This window comes from Durio zibethinus, chromosome 10 (assembly GCF_047325235.1).
Source record: "Durio zibethinus cultivar Kanyao isolate XHJ-2024 chromosome 10, ASM4732523v1, whole genome shotgun sequence".
In the NCBI taxonomy this organism is placed as follows: Eukaryota; Viridiplantae; Streptophyta; class Magnoliopsida; order Malvales; family Malvaceae; genus Durio; species Durio zibethinus.
In genome coordinates, this window is record NC_143171.1 from 11,388,179 (window position 1) to 11,415,956 (window position 27,778).

The 27,778-nt window shown below is 33.3% G+C and overlaps 1 protein-coding gene across 4 annotated transcripts; it reads left to right on the forward strand.

Moving 5' to 3' along the window:
• Positions 1-224: 224 nt before the first annotated feature.
• LOC111292069 (ultraviolet-B receptor UVR8-like) lies at positions 225-25,026 on the forward strand. 4 transcript variants are annotated; one of them, XM_022884261.2, is made up of 12 exons: positions 232-1,078; positions 2,748-2,934; positions 4,888-5,034; positions 15,814-15,895; positions 16,529-16,684; positions 17,079-17,252; positions 18,309-18,380; positions 23,019-23,090; positions 23,274-23,392; positions 23,970-24,055; positions 24,151-24,203; positions 24,666-25,026. In XM_022884261.2, the coding sequence occupies exons 1-12, from the start codon at positions 979-981 to the stop codon at positions 24,744-24,746; spliced, it is 1,329 nt and encodes a 442-aa protein (XP_022739996.2). In that variant the 5' UTR covers positions 232-978; the 3' UTR covers positions 24,747-25,026. The 4 variants fall into 4 exon arrangements, with proteins under 4 accessions (XP_022739998.2, XP_022739996.2, XP_022739995.2 ...); XM_022884260.2 differs by having other exon boundaries at positions 246-1,078; positions 17,073-17,252; XM_022884263.2 differs by lacking the exon at positions 18,309-18,380 and having other exon boundaries at positions 225-1,078; positions 17,073-17,252.
• Positions 25,027-27,778: the final 2,752 nt, after the last annotated feature.

A 27,778-nucleotide genomic window follows, 5' to 3' on the forward strand; every position in this document is an offset into this window, starting at 1 on the left:
CCATTTCGGTATGCGTCACAAATTTAAGGACAAAAATTTACGCTATACTACAATAATTTGAAGAGTTAATATTATAAATGATTTTTAAATTATAATCAAATATTTAAAATGGTGTTTAAATTTAAAAAAAAATTTAATGTAATATATAAATTATAATTTATTAATTAATAAGATATTTAAAAAAATTATTTATTATTTGAAATTAATTGAGAGTAAATATTATTATCCCTCACAGCCACCAGTCTGGGCTCCCAGGGCATAGGTAGGCAGGGCAACTGTAGCAAAAGTTGCTGGCAGTTCAAAGACAATGAAAGGGGGAGAGACGGAGAATTAAGCGAGTGGGTGGGTTTGTGGGGGCGGAGATTGAATTTGGAGTTGGGGATTAGTTAAAGACTTCTGCTTTTGGGGTTGAAAATGGGTCCGTTTTGCAATAAATGCCGTTGTTTCTGCTTCCATTTCCTGTCCCAAAAACAACAAAACAAAAACTAACCCAGTACTTCGTTCTTTGCCTTTTTTTTTTTTTGTGTTTGAATTTCAGCCCTATAAATAAAATTTTACTATTACTGTATTACACTTACCAACCAACCATGGAGTCGTGAAATAACCAACTAACCAAGTGACTTAGTCTGTTACTCTTGAATGTATTGTTTATATGCAGATGTCCTATCTCTGTCGCTATAAAGAACCCTGCCAACTCCCTCTTTATTACTTCTTTATTTCCATTTCCCTTCCATTATTATTTTTGCCTGTTCATTTAAACAAAGCCTACCCAACATTTCTTTTTTCTCAACATTTCTTTTTTCTTTTTTTTTTTCTTGTTGGGTTTTCTTATTTATTACTCTCTTCATCTTCAAAATACTCGTTTCTTTTTCTCACTTTCTCTTTTTGCAAAACCACAAAATATCTTACCTTGTTTTTGGAAGGAGGCAGTGTGTGTTGTAAAAAATCCTCAAATTTGGGGAAAGAAACAAAAATAGAATGGCAGAAGAAGAGGAAATGAGTGTGGGTGAGGTGACTGGTCCATTTCGTCAGGTTCTTTTTGTCTCTGCTGGTGCAAGCCATTCTGTTGCTCTCCTCTGTATGCTCCTTTTCTCTTTCTTCTTCTTTTCCTTACTGATTTTCTGTTGCTGACGCTTTTTTTTTTTTTTTGTGGACACCTTAGCTGATCTTGATTGGAAATGCCCCATCTTATACTTAATATTCTGTTTATTGAATTCACTGAAATTAAAAATCTTGCCAAAACAGGGCATGCTGATTGTAGTTCAGATTTTTTGTTTCAAAAACTCACTTCAATATACTGGAAAGTAATGTCATTTGCTATATTTTTTTTTTAAGTTTTTGATCAATCAAAGATTTCCTAAATGTTTCATTTTGGAAGAAACTTGTTGGGTCTTTTTATCTTATAATAGTTTAGTTCCGTTTGCTTGTTTTGTATCTTGATCAGATTTTAGCATTACCCGTTACTGCATTGTTCTGATTTGGTTATTATTCAATTGGATGCTTTATTGTTTCTGTCAGTTGTTTCTTGCTGGAGTTTGTTCTGTGTGCACAGTACTGCTTTGCTGTTTCCGATTTTGTTATAGTTGCGCTGCATTCCTTATTTCATTTTGGCTATGATTGGTTGAGTGCTTGTAAATTACATGCATATCATCTTATATTTTTCAAATGATATTAAATTACTTTGACTTTTTTCCATCTCATGGAACTTGTCCATCTTATCTCTTGACTTTAGGCCAATTGTCATATGATTTCCATTGTTACATGTTGGACAATATTAGTGATTGATTTCATGTTTGATTTTTCTCGTGTGAATAAATTAATGCCTTACATCTTGAATAGGATCCGAGAAAAGAAAAAGGTGCTTCTGTTAGAATAATTTTTAATAAGTAATAAAAATTGGATGAATGGTCTAGGGTTTCTTGCCAGTTCAAAAACAAGACTTTTCTGTCATATCACCTTGACTTAGGCCTATTAAGGTTTAGGACATCAATTAGGATATGAATTTGTACTGTTAAATACTTGACAACTGAAATCTTTCAGTGTCTCTTACGTTTATCTATAACATGTTTCAATGTGAATAAACCGATCCAACATGGCTTTTTATTTTCTTTGTGCATATGCCATAGAAAAAAAAAAACACTTCATCTAGATTAACTTTTAGTATGAAGGAAAAATAGTATGTACGGTTTTATTGTGATGGTTAAGGAACTTTAGGAGTTTATGAAGCACCACTATTCCTTATTTTCCCGTTGTTAGTGCTGCTGCCTACTATTTTCATCAAAGGTCACTATTATGTTCATGGATATGCATACTATTAGGCTATTCAGCTATGAGAAATTGGTTTAACTTTCCCAAGAAACCAAGATGTTCTTATCTTAATAATTAATAGTGTGTCTCATCTACATCTGTTTGGATCATTGTCCTATGATGCTGAAGATTAGTTGAGAGCTTGAGGCATAAATAGTTTCGTCACAATAGTTAAGCCGCAGATCCTTTTCTCATTTAAGCTTTACAGACTCTATTTTTCCCTCATTCTTATTGCTTCCATTAACTAAAACAAACAGAAAAGTTTGGTATATGTTATCTTATTGCTTCTTTATTTTGAGGTTTATCATAATTTCTGTCTTTTGAGTCTGTGTACTTGTATCTCAAGGTTACATTCTGAAATTTATTTGTCTTACTTTATGCATTCATGTAACTTGGATAAATCTACGTAAGCCTATAATCTTGTCCTTGATTATTTGCAGCTGGAAATATTGTTTGCTCCTGGGGTCGAGGAGAGGATGGGCAGTTAGGCCATGGGGATGCAGAGGATCGACTTTCTCCTACACAATTAAGTGCTTTAGATGGACGTGACATAATATCTGTTACTTGTGGAGCTGATCATACAACTGCATATTCATTGTCACTTGCGGAAGTTTATAGTTGGGGATGGTATGCACTTCATCCTTCATAGTCTCAGACTTTTTTTTTTTTTTTTTTTTTTTCTTTTCAGTTAATTTAAGAAACATACACTTTTTTCTCTCAGATAATACATGGTTTCTAGCATGAGAGTGATAAGCGGTTTGAAAAGTTGGCTATGATACAAAACTGAGATTGTTTTGTTGATTTCAATCTCTCAAAAGTAAAATGGGTAGTCTGATTACTTTATTAAATGTTGATTAATGGTTGTGAATATGTATGCAACAAAGATTTTTTTTGTTGTAAATCTAACCTAAAGGTTCATTTGATTCAGATGTGCTGACTTTTAGAGGTGAATTTGATCAAGCTGGTTGTTAGTTTGTTGGGTTCATTAAAAGCTTCGTCAAGTCACTTTAACTATCAAGTCAAGTTGATAGTTAACTGACAGCTTAATTTTGGTTAAAGGTGGAAATGAAACCATTCAAGGTTGTTCAGTATAATTACAAGGACGATGGTTTTGTAGCTGATGGGGAACGTAAATGAATGTTTAGAAAGTCATGATGTGTAATAATTGAGCTAGTGCGCTCAAGGATGGAACTAGGGTTTTTAGATTTGGGGGCAAATGTCATATATAAGATTAACAGTTAGTTTTTTAATAAAATATATCAAATAATCTACTAAAATAACTCATTAAGCAAACATTAAAGGAAAACTGTAATGTGAAATTTTTCATTAGTTGAAATGAACACAATAATTTTTCATCATAAAAACCATCTATAATCATTGTTGCATCAAATTTTTGAACATTTTTCTTTTCAATATAAATAATTAAAGAGTCTATGTTATAAACAAAGTGCATAACTATTAAAAGAAAGAAATATTATTTCATATATTTAAACAAGATTGAAGATTATTTAATTACAATGGTCTTAAAAAGTTTTAATTTTGTAGAAGTTGGAGTAGTAAAGTTTTAATTCTGGATAAGTAAGGACAGGCTATTTTCTGAAAAACAGTGGTGCTCAGATTTATGTTTCTTTTGGGGGTTTTGTGACACTGTAGGAACTTGTGGGGTTTTATGGTTGGATTATTCTAAGTGGATCAGAAAGAAGGTAGACTAAATAGTGAGTTGTGGATCAAGGGAAGTAAGGAAACAAAATTTTGTCTTTCCTATTTTCTTGTATGGACTTTCAGTTCAATGCAAAAGCTCCACAAATATTTGTGAAAGTTCTAGAGAGATGATCTTACGAGATGGAACCAGAACGTTCTTGTCATCACCTCAGCATAGTAGCTATGGTGCTTTCTGTCATTTACAATGAAATTAAAAGGAGAAATACTATTAAATGGAAATAAGAAAAATTCAACCTTAGTGCATCTATGGGAATGATTAGGATGGCAGCATTGGCTCTGTGAATTGGGAGTCAATGTCATGATGTAGCTGGAGGTTGTAATTTATAAGATGCTTTAAATGTTATGTGGTCTTTGAGATACCTTCCTAAAAGAAGGTTCACCCTTTATAGGTGGATCTGCCTTAAAAAAGAAGTTTCTTCTCTTATGATGTCCTCATGAATCTCAATGATTGGCTATGGACTGTTTCGTGTTAAAGTTTATCCTTTCTCATTCAGGTTTACTGCATTCTTAAGTTAATAATCCATATTTATTTGGGTTGTTGCTTGTTTGTCTCATCAACTCTTCATGCAAAAACCATTTTATGCAGGAATAAGCATTTTGGTATGTCTCATTTTAAGGGTTTTATATTTCCCTTCTCTCTTTATTCATTTTTACTTGTTCATGTAGCATTTTAAAACAGGATATTTGTAATCTTAGACGTAATGTTGTTAATATCATATTCTCAAAATTTTAGCAATTTTTGAATCCTCAAATTTTACCGGTAACATCATTTATTGGTCAGTTCCAAGTTTCTTTTTCTCTAGTTTGTCAATTTTCAACTCTAATTGTATGACTTTTTTTTATTGTTACTAATACCAGGGGTGACTTTGGAAGACTTGGTCATGGAAATTCTAGTGACTTGTTCACTCCTCAACCAATAAAAACATTACATGGTCTGAGGATAAAACAAATTGCTTGTGGAGACAGCCATTGTTTAGCTGTGACGATGGAAGGGGAGGTGCAGAGGTTTGTATGGTCTTTTAGATCTTTCTTCTTGCTTTTACATTTTTACAATCCGATTAGTATAGACTTTTTTTTCCCAATTTCTCCCTATAGTTTAATTTGTGGTGCATAGAGAAGCTACTATAGTAGTTTGAACTTGAAGTGGCCAAGCTTGGTATCAAGTTTTTAATGCACCTATTATACTGAAGTAAGGGATTGGTAATATATATTGGTTCTTGTGATCTTCATCAAATAGGCTGTCATTGTAATCGAAGGTAGTTCAAGGGATTGGTAATAGATATTGGTCATTGTGATCTTCATCAAATATGCTATGGAAAATGAGAGTGTATTGAAAAACTTCTCTATTGAATTATACAAGCAGCTTAGGTCTATATACTAGGAGACTAGAAGATAAACTAGGAAACTAAATCTTCTTAGAGTTGATCCTTATAATTGAGGGATTGCCTATCCCTAATTCTCTATCTTTAATTCTAGGAATACAAAATTTGCATCCTTAATTCTAGGGATACAAATATTTATAGATTTCCAACAACTAATTACAACTGTAATTATATGTTTTCCCACATGCCCCTTTAAGTTGGTGAATAGGTGTTTATCATTCCTAGTTTGGAAATAATCTCTTGAAATGTTGCATTGTTGAGACCTTTAGTCAACACATTTGGAAATTGGCCCTTGGTTGAGACATACACTGTCTAATTTCTACTTTATGAAGTGTCAACCTACTTCAATGTGTTTTGTTCTATCATATCGCACAGGGTTGTGTGCAATGCTTATTATAGACTTGTTGTAGCAGTAAAGTCTTATTAGTCCATCTTACTTGATCTTTAGGTCTTCTAGGATGATTTTTAACCATAGTAGCTCACAAATTCTTTGAGCCATTGCTTTAAACTTTGCTTCAGCACTTGATCTTGCCATCACATTTTGTTTTTTACTCCTCAAAGTCATAAGATTACCCCCTAGGAAAGTGCAGTAGGGATCTTCTATCAATTACTAAACTTGCATAATCAACATCTGTATATGCCTCTAGTGCCAACCCTATATTTCTTTTGAACAAGATTCCTTTCATAGGATTGGTCTTTAGGTAATATGATTTACGATGGACAGCCTGTAGATGCACTTCTCTAGGATTATGCATAAACTAACTTATCTCACTCACAACATATGCTACATGAGGTCTTGTATGTGAGAGATAAATGAGTCTTCCAACTAATCTCTGGTACATCTCTCTATCCACAGTAGCATCTTCATTAGTTTTTTCTATAGGGGTGTTTGCAGGTTTACATGCCAACTTCCTAGTTTCCTTCAAAAGATCTATCACACATTTTTGTTATGAGATGAAAATACAATGTTGTGAGTGAGCCATTTCAAGTCCTAAGAAGTACTTCAATCTCTCTAGCTTTGTTATGTCAAATTCTCTAGCTAAACATTGTTTTAGAGCTTCTTTTTCTTTTTTGTCATCCCCGGTTACAATTATATCAACATATACTAAAAGAATTGTGACTCTTTTTAAATCTGAGTGCTTGATAAGTAGTGTGTGATCTCCTTGACTTTACTTTATCCCATTGCTAGCATTACTTTTGCAAATTTCTTGAACCTGACCCTAGGAATACTTCGATTGTTTCTAGTTGACCTCTAAATTCCAGTGGGACCTTAATATATATTTCTTCTTCCAAATCTCCATGTAGAAAAACATTCTTTACATCAAATTGTTGAAGATGCCGATTGTAATTTGCAGCCAAGGATAATAAAATCCTAATTGTATTCATTTTGGCAATTGAGCAAAAGTTTCTTGATAATTCACTCTATAAGTTTAAGTGTAGCTCTTGGCCACCAACCTGGCTTTATACCTTTCAATAATACCATCTGCCTTGTTTTTTACAATGAAAGCCTATTTACACCAAACTAAACTTTTTCCTTTAAACAACTCTACTAGTTCCCAAGTCTTATTTTTCTTTAAGGCCTACATTGGTAGTTTGATGATCTGCCTCTATTTCTTAGCGGATAATGCCTCCATTTCTTATTTTTCTCTTTACATCAAATTGTTGAAGATGCCATTTGTAATTTGTAGCCAAGGATAACAAAATCCTAACTATATTCATTTTGGCAACTAGAGCAAAAGTTTCCTGATAATCACTCAATAAGTTTGAGTGTAGCTCTTAGCCACCAACTTGGCTTTATACCTTTCAATAGTACAAACCGCGTTGTATTGTGAAAACCCATTTACACCCAATTGAACTTTTCCTTTAAGCAATTTTACTAGTTCCTATATCTTATTTTTCGTTAAGGCCTCCATTTCTATTTGATGGCTCGCCTCCATATTTCATCGGATAATGCTTGGATAATGTAGTTAGAGTATAAATATTGTTTAGGGTCATAAGGAAATTTTTGTCGGATGGTGAGAACTTTCAAAAGACACAAAATGAGAGATTGGGTATAGTGGATGTTTAGTACATTTTTTGGTTCCTTTTTCAATTGCAATAGGTAGATCATAATCATTAGTTTTAGCTTTAGGATATGCATGCTCATTTTGAGAAAGATGTAATTACCTCATTTCTAGAGTTAGGATCAAGTTCTTGGACTTGCATTGGTTCAAGAGCTGGAACTTTCCTCCTTGAGTACACTTGTAATTTTGTCGTAGAATCAAGAATAATATTATCCTTAGTCATAGGTTTTGTGCTTGGAATGGTTTTGGACTCAAATTTAGTGTTTGACTTGGACTTAGAAAAATTAATGGGTTGAGATGTTGATATGGAAGGCAATTCAAGCAAAAAGAAGCCTTTATCCTTATCTTTCAGGAATGAGTCTCCCTTGAAGATAAGGTTAAGTAAAAGATGGTTTATTTTCTTCAAATGTGACATCTATAGATGCATAGAATTTTTTGGTAGGAGGATGGTAGCACTTATACCTTTCATGCGTTGATGAATACCTTACAAAAATACATTAATTGCCCATGGATCCAACTTTCCCCTATTATGACTTCGAACATGAACAAATGACGTATAACCAAATATCCTAGTTGTGCAGCTGTTTGTGGTCTTTAAGTTAGGATAAAATTGTGAGAGTATTTTAATAAGAGTTTTAAATCCTAGATTCCTTAAAGGTAACCTGTTTATAATGTTTGTGGTTGTGAGAACAACTTCCCTAGTAGGATTTGGGTACATTTTCTTGAAAAATGAAGGCTCAGGTTGTGGCTAGTAGATGGCCGTTTTTCCTCTTTGTCATTTCATTTTGCTATGGAGTATTAACACATGATGATTCATTAATAATCTTCTTTTTTTGGAAATAGGTATAGACTTTGGTTGAAATAATCTCTTGCATTATTAGACCTAAACCTCTTGTTTTTCACTCCAAATTGATTTTATATCATGTTATGTAAGTTTAAGCACACACTATTCACATCTAATTTAGATTTAAGTAGAAAATCCAAAGGATCTTGGTGCAGTCATTTATGAACAAAACAAATCACCTTGCACCAAAAAATATTAGAAATTGTAAAGTGACCCAATATGTCACTATGAATTAAATAAAAAGGAGTATAACTACTTTTTTTACTAATTGAAAAATGCACACGTCTATGCTTCGCAAGCTCACAAACATCATAATGAAAATTTTTAACATTTAAACTTTTGAACAAAAAGGGTGAAGAAATTCATGAGAATTTTATTTATGAATTCTTAAGAAACTTTCTAGAGTACAAGAGTATATATATAGCTAAAACATTAAATTTGGCAAATCTTATAGTATCCTAAAGATAATAACAAATCACCTAAAAATCCTCTAACAATAAATGTAAACTACCAAGTAGGAAATAGGTCAATCAACCAAATCCCTTTTATTTAGGAAACAACCAAAATACTAAATGAATGACACCTAATCAAATCTGGTTAGGAATTGGTTTTCCACACTCCTCCTTAAGTTGGTTGGTAGATATCAATCATATCTAACTTGGACTTCAAATTCTCAAAATTGCCACGATGAAGAGCCTTGTTGAGGATGTCGGCTGTTTGATGTTTTGTTGGAGTGTAGACTAGTTTGATTGCGCCTTCCTTAGTCTTCTCTTTGATGAAGTGGCGATCAATCTCTACATGTTTCGTTTGATCATGATGATCAAGGCTCTTGGCAATTTTAATAGCTGCTTTATTATCACAAAATAGTTTCATTAAATTCCTAGTTGACTTCTTTAGTTCCTGTAGCATTCTCTCAAGCCAAATTCCTTCACAAATCCCATGAGATATAGCCCTAAATTCAGCTTTAGCACTACTTCGAGCTACCACTGCTTGTTTCTTGCTCCTCAAGGTGACCAAGTTGCCCTACACATATGTACAATACCCTGTAGTTGACCTTTGATTTGTCATAGAACCAGCCCAATCTGCATCTGAGAAAATCTCCACATCTCTATTTAGTGTTTTTCTAAAGTGCAACCCTTTGCCTGGATTTTTTTTCAAGTATTGAAGGATTCGTTATGCTGCCTCCATGTGTGTTTTTATAGGATTGTTCATAAATTTACTCACCATACTTATAGAGAAGCCAATGTTAGGTCTAGTGTATGCCAAATAAATTAATTTTCCCAAAGGTCTATGGTATCTATTTTGGTTTGCAAAAAGACTTCCATTTTCGGTTCCTATCTTGACATTTGGGTCCATTGGAGTATCCATTGGTTTACATCCGAGCATCCTTGTCTCTTTGAGAAGATCAAGTACATATTTTCATTGTGAAACAGAAATACCATTTCTTGATTGACCTACTTTCATGCCAAGAAAATATCAAAGCTGTCCCAAGTCTTTTATTTCAAACTCTTTAGCTGAAAGAGTCTTCAATCCATCTATTTCCTCTTCATAATCTCCTGTGAGGACAATATCGTCAACATAAACAATCATAATAGCAATCTGGTTATTTGGTGAATGTTTGACAAACATAGTGTGGTCGGATTGGCATTGTAAGAACCCATTCTTTTTAACAGCCTTAGTCAAACGATCAAAACAGGCGCCAGGAGATTGTTTGAGGCCATATAAGGATTTTTGAAACTTACACACCTTGCCGATGTTGTCCTGGTTGTCAAACCTTAGAGGAATCTTCATGTAGACCTCTTCCACTAGATCACCATTCAGAAATGTATTTTTGATATCAAGTTGGTGAAGAAACCAATCAGGTTTGCAGCAAGTGATAGTAATTTAGTTTTGCTATAGGAGCCAACATTTCCTCATAATCAATCTTGTAAGACTGAGTGAATCCGTTAGCCACAAGACGAGCTTTGAATTTGTTCATACTTCTGTCTGTATTGTGTTTGATAATAAAATCCACTTACATCGTGCTGGGCTCTTTCCCCAGGAAGATCAGTAATTTTCCATGTGCCATTCTTGTCTAGTGCTTGCATTTCTTCCATTACTGCAACCTTTCACTTTGGTTGTTCGAGCGCTTCTCGGATGGTATTTGGTATATGAACATCAGTTAATGATGTAACCAGTGCTCGGTAAGTAGGAAACAACCCTTCATAGGAAACAAAGTTACTAATAGGGTGCTGAGTACATGATCTCACACCTTTTCTAATAGCAATGGGCTGATCAAGATCACTAGGAAAATCATTAAAGATAGGTTCAGTAATTGTGTTACCTGTATAAATTTCAAAAGTCCTTAGATTTGTTTTAGAATCTTGGTTCTGTTTTGGAGATGTACAGGTCCCTATCTCCTTTTGAGATTTCGGTCTTGTTGAGTATACAATCATTTCTTTAGCTTTTGTCTCGTGCACAATTTCAAGAGATTTTGGAGACTTAGGATGACTAGTTGACTCGGAAGAAGAAGAAAAATTATTTGAAATGGGAATTTGAATTGGCAGACAAGTAGAGGAAAGATTAGATGATGGCTCAATCTCCCAAAGTTGATAGTCCCTTAACTCTCCACTTGAATATCGGCTTTGGGATAGAATGGCTGATTTTCAAAGTAGGTGACATCCATAGAAGTGTAAAACTTTTTGGTAGTTGGTGAATAACATTTGTAGCCTTTTTGGTTAGGTGAGTAGCCAAGAAATATACAACTGAGTGATTTGAGGTCTAGTTTATTCCGTTGTTGTTATTGTATATGAACAAAGGTAGTACACCCAAACACTTTGATTGGTATAGAGGAAATGATTTAGACATAAGGGTAGGTTTTGATAAGTGTGTGGTAAGGGATTTGGAATTTTAGCACTCGAGAAGGCATCCTATTGATAAGAGAGGCTGCTGTCAGGATTGCCTATCCTAAAAAATGTTTCAGGACATGGGATGCTTAGATCTTGCAACTTCCATCAGATGTCTTTTCTTCCACTGGGCAACTCCGTTTTGTTGAGGAGTTTCAGTACATGGGCTTGGATGAATAATTTCTTGATCTAAACAATTAAGATCCAAGAACTAAGTGATAGTATTCTTGCCCATTATCTATTATGAGCACCTTAATTTTTGCTTGAAATTGAGTTTGCACCATCTTGTTGAAATTTTGAAATATTGAACTAACCTCTGACTTGTCTTTCATGAAGAACAGCCAAGTAACTCTTGTGTGATCATTAATGTAGGTAGCAAACCATCTAGAGCCTGTAATATTGTTAACCCTTGATGGTCTCCAAACATCACTATGGATCATAGAAAATGGATGAGTTGATTTGTATGGTTGACTTAGATATGAATTGCGAGTGTGTTTGGAAAATTGAAAATTTTCACATTAATAAGACTCGGAACCTTTATTGAATAAATCAAGGAACCTTTATTGAATAAATCAAGGAACAATTTTTTTAGGTACAAGAAATTTGGATATCCTAAACGATAGTACCATAACATGACTGTATTTTCTTTACTCTTACTAGAAGAGGACTGAACAAGCACTTTTCCATAATTGTTTCTTAGATTCTTCATCTCTAAGGAGATAGAGTCTAGCACACATCCTAGCATTGCCAATCTTTTTCCTCAAATCTAAGTCCTGAAATTCACACATGTTAGAAAGAAATTTAGTAACACAATTAAGATTTCTTGTAATTTTACTAATAGACGGAAGGTTCCAATCTAAATTAGGGACATGAAAAACAGAATCAAGTGTTATGTCCTTTGAAAAAATGATTGAACTTGTCTTGGCTATTCAGGAGAGTGACCCATCTGCTATTCAAACTATGAGGTTTTCAGAACGTGGGCTATATTCATGGAACACTGATGCATCACTAGTCATGTAGTCTGATGTGCCTAAATAAACAATCCAAGATCTTGATTTTCCACTTTGCACAAGTAGAGCATTGAGAGAGTTACCTTTTTGTGCAACAAACGCTGTGCTTACAACTAACCTAGTGTTCTAAAGAGATTGTTGAACAATTTTCTCAAGGAGTTCTAACTGCTTTTTATTGAACAGGCTTGATTCCGGGGGTGTTGGAGTTGTCTCGTTGGTGACAGCATTTTCATGACTTTATCGATTTTGAGTAGAATGTTGTTTGTAGTCAGCAGGTTTCCCATGGATTTGCCAACAAATTTCTCATGTGTGTCTTGTCTTCTGACAGTGGTCACACCAAGGTCTATTACCTTTCTTTTGTCGATTTTCACCACCTTGGTAGGATTTTGGTCCTCGTTCAGCAAGAGCTGAATTTTCTTTCTCTTGCGAATTGCATGATGTCTCTAGCATCACTTTCCTTCTACTCTTTTCTTGGCGGACCTCAGAGAAAACTTTTCAGATGCTGGGTAATGGCTTGATGCTAAGAATGCTTCCATGAACATCATCAAGGCTTTTGTTTAGACCAAGTAGAAACTTATAAACTCGGTCCTTTTTCCACTATTTTCTTTTATTGTTGGCTATAGTCAGGGCACTTCCATGCTATTTTTCAAAGATATTTAATTGTTGCCAATAACGAGTTAAGGAATTAAAATATTACGTGGTAGAGGAATCTCCTTGTTGTAGGTCATGTAGAGTGTTTTTGATCTTGAATATTGCAGATGTATTGTCTATGTTAGAGTATGTTTCTTTCATAGCATCCCAAATCTCCTTGGCAGTTTTGTAGTACATGAAATTCTCACCAATCTCGTTGGTCATAGAATTGATCAACCACGATATTACCATGCAATTCTCCAACTTCCAGGTTTGATACTTCGGGTTATTGCCATTGGGTGAAACAACAATGCCTATGAGATAATCCTCTTTACCTTTTCTACAAACGAATAGCATCATTGATTAAGGCCATCGGATGAAGTTTTGTCCATTGAGTTTGTGACCAGTGATACGCAAAATAAGGGGCTCGGACACCTATGTTGCTAGCCATGGAGTAGATAGAAAGATAGAAAGAAAAAAAAATTATATATATAGGTTTTGATGATTCAGGATGAACACTCTGATACCATGAAGAAATTCATGAGAATTTTATTTATGAATTCTTAAGAAACGTTCTAGAGTACAAGAGTATATATATAGCTAAAACATCAAATTTGGCAAATCCCATGATATCCTAGAGATATTAACAAACCACCTAAAAATCCTCTAACGATAAATGGAAACTACCAAGTAGGAATTTGGTCAATGAACCAAATCCCTTTTATTTAAGAAACAACCAAAATACTAAATGAATGACACCTAATCAAATCTGGTTAGAAATCGGTTTTCCACAAAGGGAAACATGTTTTTCAAAGTTCCAAAACAAAGATGTCCAAGACGAAGGGGATAAAGCTTGATTTTGTCTTTATTGGAAGATTTTTCAGAAAGAAATGACAAAGGTAAGTTGTTCTTGATATCACTTGTGTTGTTTGATGTCTTAAGATAGTATAGTCCATCTCCTTAGCAAGTCCAACCCTCATTCTCGAATCCTAGTCTTGAAATTCACAATAAGTGGGATGAAAAGTTACGTTGCAGTTCATGTCTCTAGTAAGTTTTTGTATAGCTACCATATTAGTGGACAATTTAGGAACATGCATAACATTTTTAAAAACAAATGAGGGATTAATTTGAATATCTCCTAATTTTGCCATTAGTAAGTGAACCATTTGCAACAAGAAGTTTCTTATTACCAGGATACAAAGTATGTTTATTAAACTTCTGGGAGGAGTGTGTCTCATGTGATCATGGCTTTTGAGTCAGTGACCCAAGAACTCATAATAGACTTATCCAGGATATCTAATCCATGAGAACTAGAGACCTTACCTGAGTGTGCCAAGGTATAGAGACCGGTAGGTTTTTCGATGGTTCCCATTAGGTTTCTTAGTTTCTCAACCTCATCTTTATCAAACTCTCCTTGTTCTCAAGACTTTCTTGCTTTGACTACATTGCAATCATGTGAGCTTGCCCCTGATTTCATGGCTGTCCACCTTTATAACCTCATTCTTTGCTTGAAGTTGGGGGTTTTCCATTTAGTTTCCAACAACAACCCCTCGTGTGCCTTGACGTCTTGTACTAGGTTACCCAAAGATTGTCAAGACTTGAGGTTTTAGCCAAATCACCTTTCCCTTTCCCATTGACTAGTAATTATTCCAGGCTTTGTTTATTACCATTAGTCATCATAGTAGATCCTTCCACATTTAGGCTTTCAGGCATATCTCCTCGTTTGCTTTTTTGCTCTAACCATGGAGATCACCTTATTTAAACAAGGCAAATCATCTTTTCCCAAAATTTGGACTCTGACTTGATCAAATTCAACGGTTTCAATAAACTTCTTGAAAGTTGATGCGTCTTCTATACACTTCATCTCTATGCATCGGTAGTGATCCATCTCTTGCCAAAGATTTTTTAAAAGAATGGCATACTTCGTGATTGACTTATTCCCTTGTTTGATAGTAGTGGCCTTGATCTTTTTCTTATAAACTTAGCAGCATCCCTAATTTTGGAGTAGGTTTGTTGAATTGACTCCCAAATATCATTGGGCGTGGACAAAAACATGCTAGTATCACTGATATTTGGTATCATGGAATTGCACAACCCTGACGTAACCATGGAATCCTCTTAATCTCAACCCTCAAATCTTGGATCTCTTTTTTTTAGGTTTGGTACCAAGATGGCTCAATTTTCCTACCCCTTTTGAGAAAGGTTTGAACCAATTGAGACCACTTCAAGTAGTTCTTTCCATTCAATCTATACGCGGCTTGGATATTCTATAATTCTTTTGTGGTTTGACCCGTTGTTACTTTCTCAAATTGGGTAGTAGCGACAGATTCTGTTATCTCTGACATGGCTATCTTTCTCTGGATTGAAATGAGTCTTGACAATGAAAATATAACCATAAACAAGTCTTGGCAATGAAGGCCCGAGAAGGGAAAAATAAAACCTCTATGAAGGCCTTAACAAGGTTTGGCTTTGAAGGGCTGAAATAAAAATCAGCAATGAAAGCTGAAAATTTTGCTTCCAAGAAGAGTCTAAAGCTCTAATACCATGTGGAAAATGAGAGTATTTCTGTTGAATTGTACAAGTACCTTAGGTCTATGTACTGGGAGACTAGAAGATAACTAGGAAACTAAACCCTTCTAAAGTTGATCGTTATAATTGAGTGATTGTCTATCCCTAATTCTTTGCTCTTATTTCTAGGGATACAAATATTTACAGATCATTTTAAGATAGCTGATTCTGTCTCATTTTCCTGAAAGCAGGTCAGAGTTCTGTGTAACAGCAGAATCAGCAATCCCTTTGTGTAGTACTATAGCTTTACTGTCTTCTGAAGAAGTTTTCCAACTTTTGCAGTTATTTCTTCTTTCAATTTATATTTGTATTAGCTCTTATGTTTTTGGCCAGTGTGATAGATCTACTAAATTTTTTTTTTCACATTTTTTCTAACATTTTGTTTTTGTAATTTAATTGAAGTTGGGGAAGAAATCAAAATGGTCAACTTGGTCTTGGAACCATTGAAGACTCTCTTGTTCCTCAAAAGATTCAAGCCTTTCAGGTATTGTATGTTATCTGGCTATCTTATAACAAATTTTCATGGGATGCTACATTCTTCTGTTTGTTTGTACTTTAGCATTAAAGGAAATGAGCCTCTGCTTGTGCGTCCTGGTTCCTTGCTTTTGTTGACCTTCACAAAATGTGTATATGCTTGTTATAAATTGCTTCACACCCAAAAGTTGCATTTTTAAGACTTTAAATCATTCTATGTCAACAATATGTGATTTCTTCTTTAATCAAGTGGAATCCCTCCATTACCATGTTATACTAGCCAGAGAAGAAAGAGGATTTCTCACTGGGTTCCCTTGGAGCATTTGATGAAATATATACAATTATATGGAGGCCTTTATCAGGACTATTCAAATTTATAGTTCTGACATCTCTAACGCAGTTGTACATTTGTTGACAATAGTATTTGCATGTTGCTGAACTTTGGAATCCTGTTTTAGCCCAAAAAAGGAGACTTTGAAATCCTGAAATGTTGCCGACCGTTACTTTAAAGATTTAAAAAACCCTATCTAAATTTTTTTCCTAAGACTACAGAAGAATTCTGCATTGATACTTTGATCAAGCTAAAGGTTACATCTGTACGTTGCTGAAGTGGTTATCACCATAAATTTCGTGTCTGTTATAGGGTATTTCTATCAAAATGGTTGCTGCTGGTGCTGAGCATACTGCGGCTGTTTCTGAAGAGGGTGCCCTCTATGGATGGGGCTGGGGACGATATGGAAACTTGGGCTTAGGTGACAGAAATGATCGTTTAGTTCCTGAGCTGGTTTCTACTCTCAATGTAAGTCATGAAGCTGGTAATATTTATTTGGCCTGTTTCCTTACTTAAGTACCGTTGACTGTCCTAAATAAATATGCAAGACAGGTAACTCATAAAATCTGCATTTTAGGTTGCCATCTATATATAAGTTGACATGATTGAGGAAAAGTTTACATCAGGTGCTTTCATTTTTATCCTCTGTATTTAAAAGGGACTTTTCTTTCCTTTTGTGTTTATCTTCAACTATTTAGTCTTCTTTTTCCTAAGGTATTCTAATGCTAGAAAAGAATAATGGAAGTGAGTCTTAAAGTGTTGTTTCCTTTTCTGCATCTTGTCTTATTTTATTCCCATTCTGTAATTTCCCTTTATTTCCAATTTTTCTTGTTAAAGAAGTTGTAAAAGTTTTCAGTTGCAGGGAGAGAAGATGAATATGGTGGCTTGTGGATGGAGGCATACCATATCAGTCTCCGTTACTGGTGGATTATACACTTATGGATGGAGTAAGTATGGTCAACTGGGACATGGGGACTTTGAGGATCATCTTGTTCCTCATAAGGTTGAAGCTTTAGCTGACAGTTTTATTAAGCAGGTGATCTTTTTGTTCCCCCATCTCTTTGTAGGGAAAAATGGCAGTTTTATTATAACCTTACTGTTTGCAATAAAGATAATTTTAGGTTCTCACATGTGCCTTACAAGTTAATACTTAAAAGCATGGTTTTTCACATTCTAACATGTGTATGCTTAATGATCTCCTAATCATGTCTTTAGCTAGGGTGGGGGAGACATCATGTCTTGAAGTCTAAGTTAACTGGCTATACTTTATATGGCTTTACTGGCTTCACTTAGTGAAGGTTTGATAGAAAATCACATTTTAGATTTTAAAAGGATTTATTGGTATTTAGTGATATATTTGGAATTTGAGTTTATGTTAAGGTTTTATGTCTTGTATCTATAACTACGTGATGCCAACCTAATTTGATTATCTTATTTGGTTTTTCGTACAGCCGACCTAAGAATATGGGATATAAGGCTTAGTGTGTTGTTGTCTATAAATATGTGATAGGTTTTTATTCCAGCTTTGGATTAAGAATTCCTGAGATTTAGACTATTGAGTAATGAGATTTTCCTTCTCTATCTTGGTTCTATCTGATTTCCTTCCCTAATTCTTCTCTCTCCTTGATTCTTCTATTCTCTCTGTAATTTTCCCTTTGATCTTTATTTTCTCCTATTTGCCTCCTTGTTCTGCATCTGGGTAATTAGGAGCTTACAGCATTGTTCTTTATTAACTAGGGAAGGACTTTCTTTCATTGTGGCAGCAAGTGTTATTTTGACTATCAGTTCAATTTTGTTTTGTTCCAACCTTTTAGACCTACTAGTAAAAGGACAAATCAGTACCAGCTAGAGTTATTCTGATAATATCATATTACACTGTGTATGATCTTTCTTCCCTTTTTGTGAAACTTGCTGTGGGAAATATCTTACCATTTTGTCAGGCCTGTATAGAGTTAATACCTCATTAGTTATACTTTTCATGATATTTGATGGATATTATGCCTTCATGATATTTGCTGTTGCTGTCTAATATATGTTGACTTCAAAATTATGTTTTAAAATTGTTTTTGCATTTTGGTTTGAATCTTGTTAGATATCGGGTGGATGGAGACATACAATGGCAATCACTTCCAATGGAAAACTCTATGGTTGGGGATGGAACAAGGTTGAAAAAATCAATTTTCCTTGATTTATATATTTGAAATACATCGTATCACTATTGTGGAAAAATTAAAAAATAAAATTGTGTGAAAAACTAAGAGTAAAACTGAATGTATATTAAACCATTGCTCATCAAGAATTATACAAACACCTTAGGTTTATACACAACTAACTAGTGGGTAAACTAAGAAACTAAATATTCCTAAAACTAATCATATAATTAAGGGATTCTCTATTCTAATTTTCTATTCTTAATTCTAGGGATACAAATACTTAATTATAGAGATACAAATTTGAATATATAGATTACAAGATTACAACTAGCTATAAATAAGTGTTTTCCCACACTCTCCCTCAAGCTGTTGAATAGGTGTTTTCAATTCCCAGCTTGGAAATAATTTCTTGAAATGTTGCACTGTTGAGACCTTTAGTTAACAAATCTGCAAGTTGACACTTGGTTGATACATATGGTATACAAATCAACCCACTGTCTAGTTTCTCCTTCATGAATGTCAGTCTACTTCAATGTGGTCTGTTCTATCATGTTGCACAAGATTGTGTGCAATACTTATTGCAAACTTGTTATGAAAGTAGAGTCTAATTGGTCCATCCCACTTGATCTTTAAGTCTTCTAGGATAATCTTTAACCATTATAGTTCACAAATTCCTTGAGCCATTGCTCTGAATTCTGCTTCAACACTTGATCTTGTTAGCACTTTTTGTTTTTTTTACTCCTCCAAGTCACAAGATTACCACCTAGGAAAATACATTAGCTTGAGATGGATCTTCTATCAGTTATTGAACCTGCATAATCCGCATCTGTATATGTCTCTAGAACCAACCTCGAATTTCTTTTGAATAAGATACCTCTCCCAAGATTGGCCTTCAAAGAGTGCATACACGGTGGACAGCCTGTAGGTGCACTTTTTTTTGGACTATGCATAAATTGATTTATCACACTCAGAACATATTTTATATCAGGTCTAATATGTGAGTGATAAATGAGTCTTCCAACTAGTCACTGGTACATCTATCTATTTATAGTAGCATCTTCATTAACTTCCCCAAGTTTATGATTAAGATCTATAGGGGTATTTGTAGGTTTACATTCGAGCTTCCCAGTTTTCTTCAAAAGATCCATTACATATTTATGTTGTGAGATGAAAATACCACGCTGTGAGAGAGTTACTTCAATTCCTAGGAAGTATTTCAATCTCTCTTATCTCTTTTATCTCAAATTCTCTAGCCAAACATTGTTTTAGAGATTCTCTCTCTTTTTCATCATCTCCAGTTACAATTGTATTATCAACATACACTAATAGAATTGTGACTCTTCCTAAATCAGAGTGCTTGATAAACAATGTGTGATCTCCTTGACTTTGCTTATATCTTATTGCTAGCATCACTTTGGCAAATCTCCCGAACCAAGCCCTAAGAGACTAGTTAAGGCCATATAAAGCCTTTTTCAACTTGCATACTTTGCTTGCTTCTAGATGACTTATAAATTCTGGTGGAACCTTCATATATATTTCTTCTTCCAAATCACCATGTAGAAAAGCATTATTTACATCAGATTGTTGAAGCTGCCAATTGTAATTTGCAGCCAATGATAACAAAATCCTAATTGTATTCATATTGGCAACTGGAGCAAAAGTTTCCTGATAATCCATTCCATAAGTTTGAGTGTAGCCCTTAGCCACTAACTTGGCTTTATACTTTTCAACAGTACTAATTGGCTTGTATTTTACAGTGAAAAGCCATTTACATCCAATTGGAATTTTTCTTTTAGGCAACTCTACCAATTCCCATATCTTATTTTTCTCTAAGGCCTCCATTTCTATTTTCATGGCTTGCCTCTATTTCTCATTGGATATGCTTTGAATAATGTAGTTGGAATAGAAATAATGTTTAGGCTCACATGGAAATTTTTGTGGGATGGTGAGAATTTTTCAAATGACACAAAATTAAAGATTGGGTATAATGGATGCTTAGTACATTTTCTGATTCTTTTTTTAATAGCAATAGGCAGATCATAATCACTAGTTATAGTTTTAGAAGATTCATGCTTATTTTGAGAAACAGAGTCAAAGACTGTAATTACCTCATTTCCAGAGGTAGGATCAGGTTCTTAGACTTGCACTAGTTCAAGATTTGGAACTTTCCTTCTTGAGTACACCTATAATTCTTTTATAGAATCAAGAACAATATTATCTTTTGTCACATCTTCTATGTTTGGAATGGGCTTAGACTCAAATGTAGTGTTTGACTTGGACTTAGAAGAAACAAGTTTAGACTTAGAAGAATTAATGGGTGAAAATGTTGAAGAGGAGGACAAGTCAAGCAAAAAGAAATCTTTATCCTTATCTTCCATGAACGAGGTCTTTCCCAAAAACTAAGGTTGAGTAAAAAATGGTTTACTTTCTTCAAAATATGAACATAAATAAATTATATACAACCAAATATCCTAGGTGTGAGGTTATTTGTGGTATTAAAGTTGGGATAGAATTGTGAGAGTAGTGCCATAGGAGTTTTAAATCCCAAAACCCTTGAAAGTAACCTATTTATAATCTGTGGCAATGAGAACAGTTTCCCCCAGTAGGATTAGTAGGGTTTGGGTACGTTTGCTTGAAAAAGTAAAGCTTGGGTTGTGGCTAGTAAATGGTTGTTTTTCCTTTCTACCACTCTATTCTGCTATGGAGTATTAACACAAGGTGACTTATGGATAATCCGTTTCTTTTGGAAATAGGTAAATAAACTCTAGTTGAAGTAGTCTCTTGCATTATTAGAACTAAATCCTCTTGATTTTTACTCCAAATTGATTTTGGATCATGTTTTGGAAGCTTAAAAACACACTATTCACATCTGATTTGGATTTAAGTAAAAATATCCAAGAGACCATGGTGCAATCATCTATGAAAGAAACAAACCACCTTGCACTAGAAATATTAGGAATTGTAGAGGGACCCCACATGTCACTATAAATTAAGTAAAAAAGAGTAGAACTTCTTTTATTGCTAATTGAAAATGACGCGTGTCTATGGTTTGCAAGTTCACAAACATCAAAATGAAAATTTTCGACATTTAATCCTTTGAACAAAGAAGGAAACATGTGTTTCAAAGTTCAAAAAGTAGGATGTCCAAGACAAAAATGATAAAGCTAGATTTTGTCTTTATTGGGAGATTTTTCAGAAAGAAATGACAAAGGTAAACTATTCTTGATATTACTTGTGTTGTTTGATGTCTTAAGATAGTATAGTACATCCTTCTCCTTAGCAAGTTCAATCTTCTTCCCTGAACTTTGGTCTTGAAATTCACAATAGGAGGGATTAAAGGTCACTTTGCAGTTCATTTCTTTGGTAAGTTTTTGTATATATATCAGATTAGTAGACAATTCAGGAACATGAAGAATATTTTTAAGAACAAACGAGGGATTAATTTGAATATCTCCTAATCCTGCCACTATAGTAAGATAACCATATGCAACAACGATTTTCTTATTACTAGGACATTGGGTGTATGTACTAAACTTTTGTGAGGAATGTATCATATGGTCTGTGGCTCCTGAATCAATGACCCAAGAACTCATAATAGGCTTAATCAAAACATTTAATCCATGAGAACCAGAAGCTTTACCTAAACTAGAGAGCTTACCCAAAAAAATACCCCAATAGGCTTTTCAAGAGTTTTCAATAGGCTTCTTAGTTTCTCAATCTCTTCTCTGTCCAACTCTCTTTGTTCCCGAGACTTCTGTAGTACTCTGGTGGTTTTACCAGTGGTCACTTCCTCAAATCGGGTGGTAGTGGCAGATTCTGCTATCTCTGGCATGGTTATCTTTCTTAGAACTAAAATGAGTCTTGATAGTAAAGGATTAATCAGAGACCACTCTAGGCAATGAAGGCCAAAGAAGAAAAAAATAAGACTGAAAGATTTAATAAGATTTGGTACGAAGGCCTGAAATAGAATTCAGCAATGAAGGCTGAAAAAATTTTCTTTCCAAGAAGAGCCTAAAGCTCTGATATTGTGGAAAGATTAAAAAATAAAACAGCATGGAAAACTAAGAGTAAAACTGAATGTATTTTGAAAAATTGCTCATCAATAATTATACAAACATCTTAGGTTTTATATACAACTAACTAATGGGTAAACTAAGAAAGTAAATCTTCCTAAAATTGATCCTATAATTAAGGGATTGTCTATCATAATTTTCTTTCCTTAATTTTAGGGATACAAATATAAATATATAGATTACGAGATTACAGCCAACTATAAATAAGTGTTTTCCCACAACTACGTTTCCAACTTTTCTTGGTTTGCTTACTAAAATATTAGGCACGAATCCAAAGCTATTTTATATGCATTTTAGTTGATATATATGAGTCCCTCCCGGTTAACTGTTAGTTTTGGTAATCATGCATGCACACATGCGAATGGACTTGTTGTCACGATAATAATTTACCGGTTTCTTAATATTATGAGTTTTTTAATTACCTTTATGGTAATGGTTGCCTGTCAAAGATGCAGTAATTAATTTTTCCCTTTTAAACTTTTACTTTATTTAGTTTGATTTGTCAATTCTTTATCTGCATTATATAGAATTCATTTGTCCATCTTTTGTTGATTATATTTTCTACCTTATTTACAGTTTGGACAGGTCGGGGTTGGTGATAATGCTGATCATTGCTCTCCAGTGCAAGTTAAATTTCCTCATGAGCAGGCACATTCTTGTTACTGTATCTTCAAAATATTGGTTAAGATAGCCCTTGCGATTGATATTCAGTTCTCTAGGAATTTTCTGCTTTTAGTTTCTTATTGAGAGGTCATTTCCTCTCTCTTTAATCATGTTTTCTAAGTCTGAATTCTTTCTTCTCTTCTCATATGTTTATTTGTTACTTTGCAGAAAGTAGTCCAGGTTTCATGTGGTTGGAGGCACACGCTTGCTATTACTGAAGAGCAAAATGTCTTCTCCTGGGGAAGGGGTACAAATGGACAGCTGGGGCATGGTGAATCAATGGACCGGTAATAGCATTTTTATCTAGACTAGTGATGATAAGGGAATGCTTTTCTTTCCTCCTTGATTTGGAATGATCCATTCTAATAATAATATGTTGTAGGGGTAAATTATAAGTAAAACAGAAAGATAATTTTAGAAGCTGCAGAAAATATGGAGGAAACACAACAAAGTATGAGAAATAAGAGAGAGGTAGTTCCTTGAGATTATGTTGTCAGAAAAGTTCCTGTCTATTTTTCTAGGGTTCAGAGCTCAAAATTTGTGATCATGAATTTGAGAATGAGATAAATGAAATTCTTACAATAGGAGACAGGTTTCATGATACCATAGATATTGATTATAGTAAACAGATCTGAGAGCTAACTTTTCTTGGGCTTGTCCAATGTTTCTTTTTTTTTTGGCCAATAATGGTTTTTAGACAGGTTCTTATTTGAAACCTGTGATATTTCTTGGTATATTTGATTCTTGGTCAACATATGGTGCCTTTCTTTTATTCTCTCTTGATATGTTTTATGAAATTGAGAACAAAGTTCCCTTTTTTTGGTTGTGGACCAAAGTAGTGACATTCTGGATTCTTATTTTTAGGAATGAAGCAAAGATAATAGAGGCTTTGAGTATTGATGGTTCCAGTGGACAACAGATAGAAGCTTCAAAGCTTGACCCATTGTTAGGTGCTGTATAGTTGCTTTACAAATCCTTCCTACTTTATTATCTGTTTTATTGATAGTTTCTTCTATTCTTGAATATATAAATGTTCTATTGGCAGGTAAATCCTGGGTTTCTCCAACGGAGAGATATGCAGTTGTCCCAGATGAAAGTGTAAGTTTTAATGACAACTGAATAGCAGAATCCTGGAAATTTTAAACGCACACAAACATCTGCTTTATGTGATTGAATGCTTAGGCAATGCATGTGTTAATATTTCTTAGTATGAGCACAAACTGCATAATTTGAAGGTATAGCTTACAATGTTTGCGGCAAATATTTTTAGGGAAAATATCTTCAGACCTCTGCATTCATCCCATGTTAAAGAAATAGGTAGGTGATCAATTATTCTAAAAATTTAGCAATAAGAAATGGCCCAACTTTTATACTTAAGGTCTCACAATCTGCAATTTTGGAAGGTGTCAATGGTGTTGAAAGCCACAAAAAGCATGTATTCCTGATGAAAGTACTCTGATTAAATAGAACCTTTTAGATTCTCCTATGTTTTTTCTTCTGAAGATATTTTTATCACCCTATGGTTAAGGTCATTTACTGCTTATGTTAATGTGCATACAGGGAAAAACAGTTCGTTCAGAAAAGGGGAATGGCGGTGATGTGAATGTCCCTGAGAATGATGTGAAGCGTATACGAATGTGATTCCCTGAACCCAAATGAGCTGTTTTTAGAAATTCTAAATTTGCAGCTTCAGTACTGAATGAAGTGGGACATGCCGATCCTCACATAATCTTTAGCCTTTCATTGTAATTCAAAGCTACATCTTGAAAAACAGTGTGATCTCCTTCTATTTGTAGGTCAGTATGATTGTGCTCTACTATGATCTAATTGGATAAGGAGTGATGGAGGCAGTGTCACTCTTTATAACATTGTTTTTTTCAGTACTAAAAGACTTTCAATAGTATTTATGGGCTTGGTTTTCTGTTTTGGAGTCCTGTGAATATGAATTGTAGATCGGAAAAAGTTGTAGGAAAGACATGTAAGATGTAAAAGATATCATATGGATGTTTATGGAATAACCATGGTGTTTATGGAATTACCATGGTGAAAAACTGTTCCTATATTCGCTGGAATGGATAGTCTCTCTTCACTTTAAAGTACATAAAGTGAAAATTGTTTCAATGTTAGATAAGATTTTATTATTTTCTAAAGAAAAATGATCTTTCTTTCAACGCCGAATGCAAAGGTAAAAGTTTGTTGATTCAAGTTAAGTTTGGTTTCTACCAAAAACAAAAAAGTTAAAAGTTTATCCCTCTTAGAAAAATGTAACAATGTTGCATTATGGTTGTTTTATTATTATTAATTACTGGTATTTTGCCTGCATGTTGCGGGAAATTTTTTAATTTAAGTTTAACTTTATGAAAATATTATTCGTAAGTAATCATTTAATATATGCAAAATATAATTTTATTTAACAGTAATTGTATCGATAATGAAATAAAATTAAAATTAAATATATTGAAAGTAACAATATAATTTTATTATGAACATATTTGTAAACATAATTAATGTAAATTTTTAATTTTTTAAAAATAGTTATATTTTACTTAAAACTAATACACATTAATCTTCGTGTTCTGAAAAATATATTGATGTTTTGGAATTCAAACTATTCATTCTCATATTTGATTCAATTATTAAGAACAAAGATCACAGTTTTATATCATACTTGGTTTGATTACATACAATATATGTAAAGTGTAAAATAAATATAAGATTAAGATCATGTTCACTATATTTCTATATTGCTTAATTGAATACTTTTATTTTTATTCACATTAATCATATTATTCTTCATATAATTTTCTTATTTATTCATTATTTTTCCATTGAGATCAATATTTTATTTACTTATATGAGCAAAGTAAAAATGTATTAGAAAAATGCCCATGATAATTTTTTTTTTTTTGTTTTATCGTCTCTGTTTACTATATTTTTTGTAAAATTTATTTAATTAAAAAGACAAAAATAAGACGAAAGGTTAAAAAAAAAAGGAATAACATGTGGATACTTTAATTGGTTTCTTTTTTCATAAATTTTATCAATAAAAAATAAATACATAAAAAATTAAAAAAAAAACCACAGACACATTGATACTTTGATGTTTTATATAGAGTTTAAAATATTAATTTTTTAAATTAAAATAAAAAATAAATTAATTAATATAATACATATATATATATTAAATAAATAATAAACATATATTTTTATACATACCTTGAAATAAGTTAGAACAATATACCCTAAATACATTTTCATCCAGAGCTTTTAAAAAAAAAAAAAATTGACCCATCTCAAGGTATATTGTTTCAAGATAAAATGATCATATACATACTCAAATTGTTTCAAGATAAAATATTTTTAAAAAATGTATAAATGTTTAAAAGAAAAAAAGAAAAAGTAAATAAAAAATTAAATGTTAGCTTTTTAGGTGAAATGGTGATCCAAAAGGAGGGTAAATTAGAATGATTTCAAAATAATTGAATGAAAAATTAAGATCAATATCACAATCTAATGCAAATGACAACAAATTGATGAACTTGAAGCAAATATAAACTATAATCAAAGTAAAGAGATAGGGATAGAGAAATCAAATATAAGAATTTATAGAGGTTCGACTATTTTTCACAAGGCACCCACATCCTCTCTTTTGGTTGTCCACACTAAAACTTTAATGCACTATTCTTGAATTGAAAGTACAACCCTATTTTTTTCTCTCTAAAGATTAAGATAGAAACTTTACACTCTCTACTTTCTAGGCTAAGTAGCAATCTCACAATCTCACAAATTTAAGAGGATGCCTCACCTCTTAATTACAAAATCATTTAATATAAATGCAAACTTAAAACACTTATCAAAGGCTAAGTGTTTGCCTAATGAAGTACAAAGAAATTTGATGAATGAACAACAACAATAATTTGGATACAACAAATACAAAGATGTAGACTTTTAAGCTCTAACAATTCTTGATTCTTTTAGAGAATGAAAATATAACTTGTTGGCTCTTGCTCTCTTGCTTCATCAATCTCCCTGGTGTGTTGGAGTAGCCAAAATATAGAGAAATTGAAGAACTAGTTATTGGGGAAGCTTGGAAGAAGAAAATGCCCATTGAAAGCATGAAAAGTAGCCGTTGGAGTGATTTTGCCAAGACCTGATCAATCTTTTCCATGAGGGGATTGATTGGTTCATGTTTTAGATCCAATTCACGGCTTGAAAAAGCCTACCCGATCGATCCATTTCTTGAGGGGATCAATTAGTTCAAAGGGGTGATTGATCCTTTACATAGGTTGATTGATCCCTTTAACCAGGAGCACAATGTTGCTTTTTGGATAAAAATTCAATCGATCCTGTCTTGAAGGGATCGATCTTGTTCATGGCTGGGTGGTTGGCTTCTATTTTACACTCTACTCACTAATTTGATCATATCTTGAATTATACAAATCCAAATCAAAAATCGTTTGAAGATTTAGAAACTATACTTAAAGAGCTTTCTATCCATATAAAATTAATCATCTAATACGAATTATAGTGAATTTTGCAAAACTACACCTTGTGTAGTTTTAGATAACTGCAAAGTGTCTAGTAAAAATTCAAAATCTGTTCCTAAAAAATTTGGATTTTGATTTTGTTTGATCAATTAGAAAGTAGACCCAAAATACCTTTCTAACCATATA

Coding starts and splice junctions, on each gene's coding strand:
- LOC111292069 (XM_022884260.2), top strand. CDS start 979: ATGGCAGAAGAAGAGGAAATGAGTGTGGGTGAGGTGACTGGTCCATTT. Junction 17,253..18,308: donor CTGACAGTTTTATTAAGCAG/GTGATCTTTTTG, acceptor GAATCTTGTTAG/ATATCGGGTGGATGGAGACA. Junction 24,056..24,150: donor AAAGCTTGACCCATTGTTAG/GTGCTGTATAGT, acceptor TTCTATTGGCAG/GTAAATCCTGGGTTTCTCCA.